Source organism: Xenopus laevis, chromosome 9_10S (genome assembly GCF_017654675.1).
Source record: "Xenopus laevis strain J_2021 chromosome 9_10S, Xenopus_laevis_v10.1, whole genome shotgun sequence".
NCBI classification, from domain to species: Eukaryota; Metazoa; Chordata; class Amphibia; order Anura; family Pipidae; genus Xenopus; species Xenopus laevis.
Window position 1 is genome coordinate 107,050,551 of NC_054388.1, and position 12,317 is coordinate 107,062,867.

The 12,317-nt window shown below is 40.9% G+C and overlaps 1 protein-coding gene across 2 annotated transcripts in view; it reads left to right on the forward strand.

Moving 5' to 3' along the window:
* The window catches only part of rgs9.S (regulator of G-protein signaling 9 S homeolog), a 72,735-nt gene that overhangs the window by 45,748 nt on the left and 14,670 nt on the right, over positions 1–12,317 (forward strand). For both annotated transcript variants that reach the window (XM_041578511.1, XM_018237800.2), the window contains exons 10-15: positions 3,166–3,195; positions 4,167–4,228; positions 7,678–7,791; positions 8,226–8,341; positions 10,175–10,262; positions 10,782–10,920. In XM_041578511.1, the coding sequence (XP_041434445.1) occupies positions 3,166–3,195; positions 4,167–4,228; positions 7,678–7,791; positions 8,226–8,341; positions 10,175–10,262; positions 10,782–10,920 (549 nt within the window). The remainder of the gene's footprint in view (positions 1–3,165; positions 3,196–4,166; positions 4,229–7,677; positions 7,792–8,225; positions 8,342–10,174; positions 10,263–10,781; positions 10,921–12,317) is intronic.

Here is a 12,317-nt window from a genome sequence, read left to right on the forward strand (position 1 = left end):
ATCTGTCTTTCCTTCCTTTCCTTCCATCCATATTTCCTTCCTCTCCTTTCATCCATCTTTCCTTCTTCTCCTTCCATCTGTCTTTCCTTCCTCTCCTTTCATCCATCTTTCATTCTCCTTTAATCTCTTTCCTTCTTCTCCTTCCATCTGTCTTTCCTTCCTCTCCTTCCTTCCTTCCTTCCTTCCTTCCTTCCTTCCTTCCTTCCATCCATCTTTCCTTTTTCTCCTTCCTTCCATCTGTCTTTCCTTCCTCTTTTTCCATCCATCATTCATGCCTCTCCTTTCGTTCATCTTTCCGTCTTCTCCTTCCATCCGTCTTTCCTTTTTCTCCTTCCATCTGTCTTTCCTTCTTCTCCTTTTATCTGTATTTCCCTTCCTCTCCTTCCTTCCATCCGTCTTTCCTTCCTCTCCTTCCATCTTCCTGTACTTGATCCCAACTAAGATATAATTGATCCTTATTGAAGGCAAAACCAGAGTATTGGGTTTATTTAGGGGGTTATTTATTAAAGTCTTGGGAAATTCTCTATCTATATTTACAGGTAAGGGACCTTTTATCCAGAATGCTCGGGTCCTGGATCTTTCCATAATTTGGATCTTCATACCAGGGGGCAAATTCCCTAACCAGCGAAAATTCGTTAGTGTGTTGTTTATACAAATGGCCTGTAGATGTCATTGTGCTCAGACTTATACTGTGCATACTTCCTGACAGCTTAAAAGTGAAAGTGAACGCTTACTGTTGTGTAATGCCTGCATGACTCTGCTAATAAAGCACTGTTATACTCTACTCATCCTCGGCTACCCAAAACATAACAAATGGTCACGAGGATGGCTCTTCTACCTCTGCAGCAGCCTGCACCTTTTCTTCCAAACCCTGGTAAACCTACCATACCTTTTACTGCTTGGATCCGTACGTTTGAAAATTACATTATTGCTGCTGACCAAGGGGAGATTTCTGCTGCTAGAAAGCTTTACTTATTCACTGCCTGGGAGCAGAGGGACAGCGTATATTCTATACATTACCATTACCTGATGAGACTTATGAAACTGCTCTTACTGCTATAAAGAACTTTTTCGTGCCAAGAGTAACACCCGATAGGTTCCGAAATGAAGTCACGCTGGCGAATTTTCGCAAGCGTTAGTCACTTCGCCCTTTAGGGAATCTGCCCCCATAAGTCTTCTAGAAAATATATAAAATAAAAAAATAAACCCAATGGCTGGTTTTGCTTCCAATAAGGATTAATTATATCTTAGCTGGGATCAAGTACTGATTTATTATTACAGAGAAAAAGGAAATTATTTTTAAATATCTGGGTTATTTGGTTATAATAGAGTCTATGGGAGATGTTCATTCCGTAATTTGGAGCTTTCTGGATAACGGGTTTCTGGATAACAGATCCCATGCCTGCATATATATCATGATACATACTGTTGTTTGTTTGGAGCACTAATTGGACTGTCCTTGCAGAACTATAAGTGAAAGTGTAATAAGAAGTCTTATAGGAAGTAAATGTCCCCCATTAATAATAATCCGGCACTGACGCAAAATCTAGATTGTAAATGTGGTGACAGCGGTTTCTCCTAGAAGAAAATATTTTCTCAGCACAAGAAACAGAAGCCCCCAACGCTGCCGATTTCTCACCATTTCTGTTGCCATAGCAACACCGATCTTCAAAGCAGATTATTTTTAGGATTGTTAGTAGGAAACCTAAACTCTATATTATTTGCAATAATTGCATTTTTTTATAACTCACTCCAGAAACCCCCCCCTCGATTAAAAAAGAAATAGTTGCAAACTTTGAATTAAGAAATATAGAGTGTGTGGTCCTAAAATGCTTTATCAGCACTAAAGGTTCTACTTGCATCTCTGGCAGAGAAAGGGTTATGTCACATGATTCCTGTCAATTTACTGTGATTGGACAGACCGTGCCTTCTGGTGGAAAATGGCATTTATTTTATCTTCTTTTCTGTGCCCTACATATAAATATTGATTGCATTTATATTTCTTTATACAAATTAGCCATAAAAAAACTGTAAATTGTAAATGTATACATGGTGCTTATTGTGATGTCATCAGTAATAATAAGATTATAGTATACTTGAAGTCTCCTTCAAGTTCTAATCCCCTTTAAAAGTATTTATTGGTCTTGTTCCTTTGTGACAGATCTCAATGACATATCTTTTATATCCTTATCATTTACAGTAGGGGGTACATTAACTCAGCCTGCAGCCTTGTGTCTTTATATGGTCACAAAACAACCCCTCAGTGACTTCTAATATCCTTATCATTTACAGTAGCGGGTACATTATCCCTTATAATACATGAGTGATACTCAGAGTTCCCTGTATAACTCAGCCTGCAGCCTTGTGCCTTTATATGGTCACAGAACAACCCCTCAGTGACTTCTAATATCCTTATCATTTACAGTAGGGGGTACATTATCCCTTATAATACATGAGTGATACTCAGAGTTCCCTGTATAACTCAGCCTGCAGCCTTGTGTCTTTATATGGTCACAGAACCCCTCAGTGACTTCTAATATCCTAATCATTTACAGTAAGGGGTACACCATTCTTTAGTGGAGCTGCAAAAACCAGAAGTGGAATGAATAGTGTTCATAAAAACATTGTATCTAAGGAGGCATATTGGTATCATCAGTTGAGAGATTCCTCATTGGTATAAGAAGGATAGCGCCATCTTTTTTAGCCATGGGATTAATTCGACCTTTCTGTTTATTTAAGAATGTTTCAGTCAAGGCAAGTAAATGAGCTTTGTATCAATGCAAATATGCAGAGAAGTAATGAGGGCTCGTATTTACACAAGTGCAGTTGCATTCCCTGTAATTTCCCTATTGTCAGTTGCGTCTAAAGCATCTGGTGCAGCCGCCACTCTTACGCCAAACACTGGAAATAACGACAGCAGAACTTCTGTACGATTGTGTCCAAATTGCTATAAAATGTGGACGAAATTCTGCCAAGTGCATTACCTGATTGTGGCCATAATGCTGCTGGAATTCTGGGGGAAAAATGCTGCATTGTGGGTAAAATACATGGCAATTATGCTAAAAAAATCTGAATAGCTAAGCTTTTGGGATATTATGTCTCTTTATATAGTAGTGTATTGTGGCTTGGAAGAGGAATGATCTTTATTCCTATGTTTATTTGTAGGGAAAGAACATTGATTTTTATAAAAGAGAGGTAAGTACTAAATGTTACCGCCTGTATTGTATTGATTGAGTGAGGGTCGCTCCTCAGAGGCAATGACAGAAGCTGATAGTTGGCCTTCAGCAAAGTCAATGATGTATTTCATTAATAGTAATGAATATATAAAGGGCCTGTACTTTATCGTGTTCAATATTAGACACATGAGTTCTGCTTCCTCTCTAAAAATATGTTTTGCCTTTTAGTTTACTTTTTCCAATCCATATTTTAGAGTAAACCATATACGTGAATTAAGATTAGATTTGGGGGAGGGGGGCGTACTGATACCACAACGTGCCGTATATCTGTAACAATAAAGAAGAGCCAACAAGGGGGTCAAAACACTACTGGTATCAGTGGCGGAACTACTGCGACTTCACCCCCTCGGGGCCCGTCGGTGGTTTGCGCGATTGCGAATCTGCTGTGATCTCTGCATCCAGAAGGGGGTGGCCCAGCTACAGAGCCTGCACCCCGGCCCCCGAGACTCGTAGTTCTGTTACTGGGTAGTATTCATTATCATATAAACCAATTCAGTTTGAAACTTGGGGTTCAGGGCCTACTAGGGCCGCCAAATTAAGGGCCCACCACCCTCATCTCCTTTGTGAACTCTTGCCCCCTCCAACACCCCATTGCGTAACTCCTCTCTCATTTTGGGACCTGTTGATTGCAGCCAGTGGGGGGTGGGCCAGCAGTTCCCAGTCAGCAGACAGGGAGGACAGCAGTACTGGGTTGTCCTGGCCCATGAGGGTTGGGGTCCACCGGGATTTTTTCTGATGCCCCACCAATCCAGTCCAACTGTGAACTAATTTTGTAAAAGGTAATATAAGGCAATGGCACACCTACTTCTAGGCGTTTCTGCGAACCATCAAGATAAACAATTGCTGAGATGGCAGAATCGCATAAACTGCTAAATAAGGTTAAACATGCAAATTAGTAAATAATGAATATGGTCTTTTGCTTTTACCCAGATGGAATACTTGCAGAAAGCCATGGGAAGAACCAGAGTGAAGTCTTCAATCTGCCTGGAAGGGTAAGAAATACAAGAGAAGCCAATGAAGTACTTCTCAGGTCAGCGGATGAATGACAGGTGGTGTTCCATATTAATTAGAAAGTAATATTCCATGTTAGGTGGATTCTTTAGATTCAGGGCTCTCCTTATACAAGAGGAGCAATATCTGACCCAAAGGAAGGGTGGTTTGACTCTACACCCATTCCGATTAGAAGAAAAGAGGTTCCAGCTAAATATTGGGAAGGGGTTTGTTACAGTGAGAGCTGTGAAGATGTGGAATTGTCTCCCTGAATCAGTGGTACAGGCTGATACATTAGATAGGTATAAGAAGGAGTTGGATGGTGTTTAGCAAGTGAGGGAATACAGGGATATGGGAGATAGCTCATAGTACAAGTTGATCCAGGGACTAGTCCCATTGCCATTTTGGAGTCAGGAAGGATTTGCCGCTCTGAGGCAAATTGGAGAGGGTTCAGATGGGTTTTTCGCCTTCCTCTGCATCAACTGACAGTTAGGCACGTTATATATAGAGTTAAAAGGTTGAACTTGATGGACATGTGTCTTTCTTCCACCTACCTTACTATGTTATTAAGTATGTTACTATGTTACTACTATGAATGTTACTATTTTACTATGCTACACAAAAAGTGCAGATATTCCATATAAAGTTAACTTGGGGTTTAACCCTTTAAGAAATGGGCTTGTTTCCTTTATTCTTGTGGTTTTTCCTTGCGGCTCTAACCAAGAGGAGGTGTGAGGATATGTTCATTAAAGCCTTTAAATAAATATAAAAAAAACCTCTTTCCTAAAATGCTCCTCAACATTTCTCCATTGTTACCCAGTATTAGAAGCAGACACAGCTATAGAGATGTATTTATATCTTGTGCTATCATAGGCCATGACTGAATCCAGCTTCCCATGACTTCTGGCAAATATGCCACCCATTGTAGTGCTACAGCTGTTCCCATTACCTATCCAACCCTAAATCCCATTCTCACAGGTAGATAAATGTTTAACATCACAAAGTTGGAAAGAAAACCCCTTTGGTCCCTCCCAAAGTACAACATGGGCTGCAATTAGGGTCGCCACCTGGTCGGTATTTTACCAGCCTGACCGGTAAAAATGATGCGCGATGCCAATGTTTTTAATAGGAAAAAACGGCAAGAATATAGGAAAGCCGGTATTTTATTCCAGAAAAGGTGGCAACCCTAGCTGCAATGGCCTCCTTATACCCTGGCCCTTAAAATGTAAATAGCTTAAAGGGCTAGTAATACCAAATATAAAATCTGCTTGATTTGACTTGAAACACTGTCCTGTACATTTAAGGATGTTTTCTTTGGTGCAGAAGTCCTATTTTGTATCACATTTTGGTTGTTATCGGCTCGGCAGTGTTCAGCCATATTGTATTTGTTACATGAAAAAAATGCTCTACCCAGTCTTTTCTGTTCAATGGATCCTTAAATAAAATGTAAGAATGAATTCCTAGCAGCAGGGACGATTTGTCCGCCAAAATCCTGACAAGGCCCCTCCCTGCTAGTGATGTCACCACCTCCCTCCACTGACAATATGCCATTCTCTATGTTGTAATCTGTGATGTCATTATGTGCGCAGGTAACATTGGGTTCTGAATCCCCTTCTCAACTTCAGCCTGGGTTGGGCCTGGATTTAAAAAGGTCAAGTGCAGGCCTGGAAATTCCTGACCTGCTCATCACTATTGGTGCCCACTGATTTTGAAAAAACTCTGATTTAGAAAAGAGGCCAATAAATAACTGAGCAGTAATTAAAGGGGTTGTTCACCTTTGAGTTAACTTTTAATATGATGTAGAGAGCGATATTCTGAGACAATTTGCAATTGGTCATCATTTTTTATTATATGTGGTTTTTGCATTATTTAGCTTTTTATTCAGCAGCGCTCCAAATTGCTATTCAAGCAATCTGGTTGCTAGTATTCAAATTAACTTAGCAACCAGAATATGATTGGGAGAGGATCAGAATAATAGGATGAGGAATACAAAGTATCAATAACAGTGCATTTGTAGCTTTACAGAGCAATTGTTGTTAGATGGGGTCGGTGACCCCCGTTTGAAAGCTGGAAAGAGTTAGAAGAAAAAGGCAAATAATTAAAAAACTATTAAAAATAAATTAAGAAGTCCAGTTGAAAAGTTGCTGAGAATTAGTCATTCTATAACATACCAAAAGTTAATTGAAAGTTGAACCACCCCTTTAATACTAAAGACCAGTGCATCACCCCTAAACTTAATTCTCAGTTCCTGTGCCTAAATCACCCCCGGCTCTGGGTACAAATCCACCCTGCTCACCGAGGGGGATCCAAGAGACAGAACTAAGACACTGCCATATTTTTTATAAACCCAGGAGGTCACCTGATCCTGCCTGTATCACATGGGACTCTAAGCCACTCCCACAGAAAGTTGGATGAGGGGAAAGTGTATTTTGACTGGCTACAAGGAATATACTTGATAGAAGAAGGGACAGGTATATCCTTCAACATATTGCAGGTAGTGGGCAGATGTTCGAGGGCCAGATTATATTAAAATGGTTTTAGAAGCAAGTCTGTGGAGATGTTGAGCAAACTAGGAGCCTTCAAAATCCCTTGGGGATGGAGCTGCAACCAGCACCCTGATCTTCAATTGGACATCGTTATTCATATTCACTTCCAGACGTGTGCTTAGAAGATGGGATTACCTATATTGCCATGTATTTATGGCATCTATCCAGGTAGGGTTGTCAACTTTGGAAGCCTCACAATCTGTGTGTGAGGGTGGGCCTGTGACATCACAGGGTTGGCCAGGAGAAGTCATGGGGCAGATCTATGACATGGTGATCAGCTACTGGCCACTCATGCCATCAATCTAAGACAATCCTGCCTAATTTTCTTTCCTAATTTGGAAAGTTTTGACTCAGGCAGCCCTTATGAAAACTGGGTGTCCAGGTCAAGACCAGGTCAAGACCAGACAGGTGGCACCGTGGCAACCCTATGCCCAGGCCATAAGAAACCAAAATAACTCTTAGGTTATGGTCCAATTAGATCATCCGCTGAGCATCTAGGCCATTAGATGCCCAGTGGCCCTCTGAGGGTCATGTCACACCAGTACCTAGAAGTCCCGGAGACAATGTCAGTCCCTTTCTTTCTACCCTGACATCAGTGTCCATTGACAGGCATGGAACGAACCCAAAGTATGCATTTTCCAAACCTAAACGTGTTTTTTTAAGAACTTGCAGATGAAAAAGGATAGAAAAAAATGGAAAAATATACACCTGTGATTTAATGGCGCATTATGGGATAATTAGTCCAGATGGCTGACGAACTACTGACAGTAAATGTTGTGACAATTGAGAGCATTCATTGCCAACTAGTTTATGTTGAAGCTAAAAATTCAGTTAAGACGGCATAAAAAGAAGGGCAAATTAAGATGATGAGGAACCAACTTCTTTCACTTCTTCTTCCTTTGCAGCTTTCTGAAATTCAGCGAACAATACCTCCCCCACGATCCCATCATGTCTGGCTGCCTCCCCAGCAACCCCTGGATCACCGACGATGGCATGCACTGGACCATATACGCACCCATGTCAGTAGGCAACATTTTTTTCATGGGATTTGGGATGAAACCGGCTTTATAAGTAGCATTGCCTAGTCTTGTTCAAAGGAAAAATTCTGATTGGTTATTATGGGTTGCTAAACCTGGCAAATCAAAAAAGGAATTTCATAAACTTTAAGCTTCAATTTCCAGCACCACCAGTGACTGAAAAATAAGTAATGTGCATTTAGTCATACTTAAAATTTAAACCCTCCAGTGCCGACCCACCTGTCTTGGATTAAGTTTACATGCCCCAGTATTTGGAGGATACAAATCCCTCAAAAAAGAATCCTATTTATTTGGTTAAGAGCCCCATAACATTTTGATGTTAATAGATAAATAGGTGGGAGGCAGTTTCATCTTTGAAGATGTAAAGAATAAAGTGACTGATGTTTTCGGTTGCATTATTTTCCTATCAATACTAGGGTGGAAATGCCGAGCAAGCTCAGAGTGGATCGTTGGACCTTTAATTTTATGGAGCTTCTAAATGATCCTCGTGGACGGAAAGAGTTCCTACAGTTCTTGGAGAAGGAATTCAGTGGTGAGAAGTCAGCACTCCATACTACTTACTCTTACTAGCTAGTGGCTCTTTCCACACACTCATCCAATCTGTCATGCTATTCTCTACTAAAAAGACTCCAGCCCCACAAAGAAACCATCTCTTGGCCTTAGTACATTGTGTAAACCAGTGGTTTTCAGACTTTGTTGGCTTGAAGTCCTTTGGGGTGCTCATCATTTTTATTTAAAAGGTTACTGGCCTTTAGACTGGGCCCCCTTAGCTCATAAAAGGTTAAAGATATATAGAAACATTGGGGGTAACAGTCACCCTGCTATAGTTCCAGGGGTACCCAGGGCACAAATAAACACTCACCCCAAATATCCCCCTAACTGACCTTCAGACTGGGCCCCCTTAGCTCATAACAAGGTTACAGATATATAGAAACATTGGGGTAACAGTCACCCTGCTATAGTTCCAGGGGTACCCAGGGCACAAATAAACACTCACCCCAAATATCCCCCTAACTGACCTTCAGACTGGGCCCCCTTAGCTCATAACAAGGTTACAGATATATAGAAACATTGGGGTAACAGTCACCCTGCTATAGTTCCAGGGGTACACAGGGTACAAATAAGCACTCACCCCAAATCTCCCCCTAACTGACCTTCAGACTGGGCCCCCTTAGCTCATAACAAGGTTACAGATTAATAGAAACATTGGGGTAACAGTCACCCTGCTATAATTCCAGGGGTACCTAGGGTACAAATAAGCACTCACCCTAAATCTCCCCTAACTGACCCTCAGACTGGGCCCCCTTAGCTCATAACAAGGTTACAGATATATAGAAACATAGAAACATTGGGGTAACAGTCATCCTGCTATAGTTCCAGGGGTACCCAGGGCACAAATAAACACTCACCTCAAATCTCACCCTAACTGGTCTTCAGACTGGGCCCCCTTAGCTCATAACAAGGTTACAGATATATAGAAACATTGGGGTGTCACCCTGCTATAGTTCCAGGGGTACCTAAGGCACAAATAAGCACTCACCCCAAATCTCCCCCTAACTGGCCTTCAGGCTGGGCCCCCTTAGCTCATAACAAGGTTACAGATATATAGAAACATTGGGGTAACAGTCACCCTGCTATAGTTCCAGGGGTACCTAAGGCAAATATAAATATTCTTCCCATCTCACTAAACTTCCAAATGCTTCTGTCCGCATCTGATGCAGCCATTGGTGCAGATATTGTGGTGGTGCTTTGGACCAGAAGCTTTAGGAGCATAAACTGTCCCCACCCTTGGTTCTAGCTGACCTACTTTTTGCTTTGAAGGTAGCAGAACAAATCTTTCCTTAAGGGCTACCGAGAAAGATTGCAGGCAGTAATGTGTATAGTGATCACAGTACAAATGACATTTCCCCTCCGAATTTTTACAAAGTATCGGAAAGTAGGTTATTGTTCCCAATTTCCCAAAGGCCTGCTGTGAGCCTGTCTCTGTGTCGTCTCGGCTATGTTCTAACTCACATAATGGTCTATCGGTAACAGACCATTTTTATCTGATGATCCCAGAACTCCTTCATCATTTCTGGTTTTTGGTTTAATCAATACTTTTGTCTCAGGCAGAATGATTTGGGCCCTTTTGCTGAGACTATAAATATCCAGCTTTCTTTTATCCACTATCTGCAAAATCCTGTGCTCATATTACCTTAGTTTTAGATGAAGAGTATGATTCTGTATCTGTATATCAAAGGGAAAGTTTATATTTTAGTCATTTTTGTTTAGTTTGTTTCAGACATTTTTTTTGTGTGCGAATTTATTATTATTTCTCCTTTTGATCCAACTGGAGCATAATTCTATATATATATATTTATTCCAGCTGAGAACCTCTGTTTTTGGGAGGCCTGTGAAGAGTTACGTTATGGAGAACAAGCTAAGGTCGCGTCAACGCTGGAGTCCGTCTATCAGTAAGGATTAGGGAATTCTTATTGACATTATCCTATTATACTGTACCCTACAAAAACGAATCAGATAACCATGTTTGTGTACAATTCTTTTCTTTGTCTTTTTTTTTTTTACCTGCAAATAAAAATAAATATAAATTAAAAAAACGAATCAGATGTCGTATTTACTGTAAGTGCTGGTTGGTTGGCTGGTTGGTATGGGTATGGCACTATTTCCCTTAGTCCTATACATAAAGTGCCTTTGGCTGCTGGACTGTAATAAACATAAAAAGAAATTGATCAATGCACATATTCTGGCCCAATGTCCACCATGACTACTTTATGGGGTTCATCTTGACGTAGATATGGTGGCTTAGCACTGGTCAATCTTTAGCAGTGTCAGACTGGAGACTATGTACCCACAACAGGACCTGACCTCCAGGGAACTTCCCACCCCCACAGTAAACCTGCAAACCATCCCTTGTCCCTCTACTTTCTCAAAGGATATTGGACATAACGCAACAATGTCAATTCCTATTGCAGGCAGTTTTTGGCTCCCGGTGCTACGCGATGGGTGAACATTGACAGCAAGACAATGGAAAAGACTTTAGAAGGGATAAAGAATCCCCACCGCTATGTGCTGGATGATGCCCAGATGCATATCTACATGCTGATGAAAAAGGTGGGTTCCATTTTTTACATTTTTTAGAGTTTTTTTTCATCAGCGAGGGCACTCACAGAACATTCCATACAGCACTCAGCAACTACCAAAAGGGGTCCAAAGATTTCCCCAAGGGGGCCCAGCATGACTTTAATTGTGAGATTTCAGGTGGATGGTTCCTTGCTCGATTAGATATTGCTGCTTGACCAAAGTCTAAAGTTTGACAGAGCAGGACATCAATGGTGGCATCTGAATGCAATGTGTATGAAAACCAGCAGTAAATGAATACCCAGTTTTGGTTACCTATCCCAACTCTCTTTTGCTCCTAGAGTAATTAAATGAAGATAAGACAGCGCAGAGCTAAAACTCTATGATTAATCATCTTCTAACCTACTCTCAGGCCTGCCTGAATGGGATCCAAGAGAATGATCTAGACCACTGCCCTTATAAAGTGGGTCACCAGGCCCTGTCTCTCTCTTGGGACACTAAGCACTTCCATACAGGATATTAAAAAACTTGTATGACTCTCCCGTTACATCCTCAGAAAACACCCATCCTGCAGGTAGGTTCCTACCAAGAGTGTAGATTTTTGGATTAAGGAGGCATCTAGTTGGTTGACTGGTAGGTTCTCAGAAATGGAGAAACAGGACTGAAAAGTGCACTATAAACAATAAGAGAGGTATCCAAACAATGTCCCTTTTATATGGATATGAGTTAAAGTAAATTAAAATAGAGGGGCAGTTTGTGGCAGATAATACCACTTTTTACATAATCATCATCATCAGTAATAATCCTGTGAAACCCAACACTCAACATAAATGGAGACACAGGACCGTAAAGTGCACTAGAAACAATAAGAGAGGAGTCCAAACAATGTTCCTTTTATACGGATATAAGTTAAAGTAAAGTAGAGGGGCAGTTGTGGCAGATAATACTACTTTTTCCATCATCATCATCATCATCAGTAATGAGCCTGTGAAACCCAACACTCAAGTAATTTGCGTCAGTAAATCCCCCATCTTCTCTTTGTCTTTCTCTGCTCTTCTGAGTGAAGAAAAAAATGTGCCTTCAGCTGGGTAACCCCCACAACTCATAAGTCCATGTTGAATTCAATGCACTTAGTGATTTTAATACCACTATAACTATATAATTCTATTTCCGAAGGTTCTCAATTGACTTTGCTCCCAGTGATTTAGCACAGGTTCCTTTCCCAACTAGATGAATCCCCTGTAGATTGTAATGCTACAGCAGGGCTATGGGAGGGGAAAAGAAAGCTTATGACCCAACAGGCAGTTAGCAATGGAGGATTACACAGGGCAGTTATTATCACCTTCAAAGACTCTTGGGAGACAAAAGCAAGAGCAAAATAATAATATTTTCAACTCATTTCACCTTACTATTTTTATTAGTCAAATGAA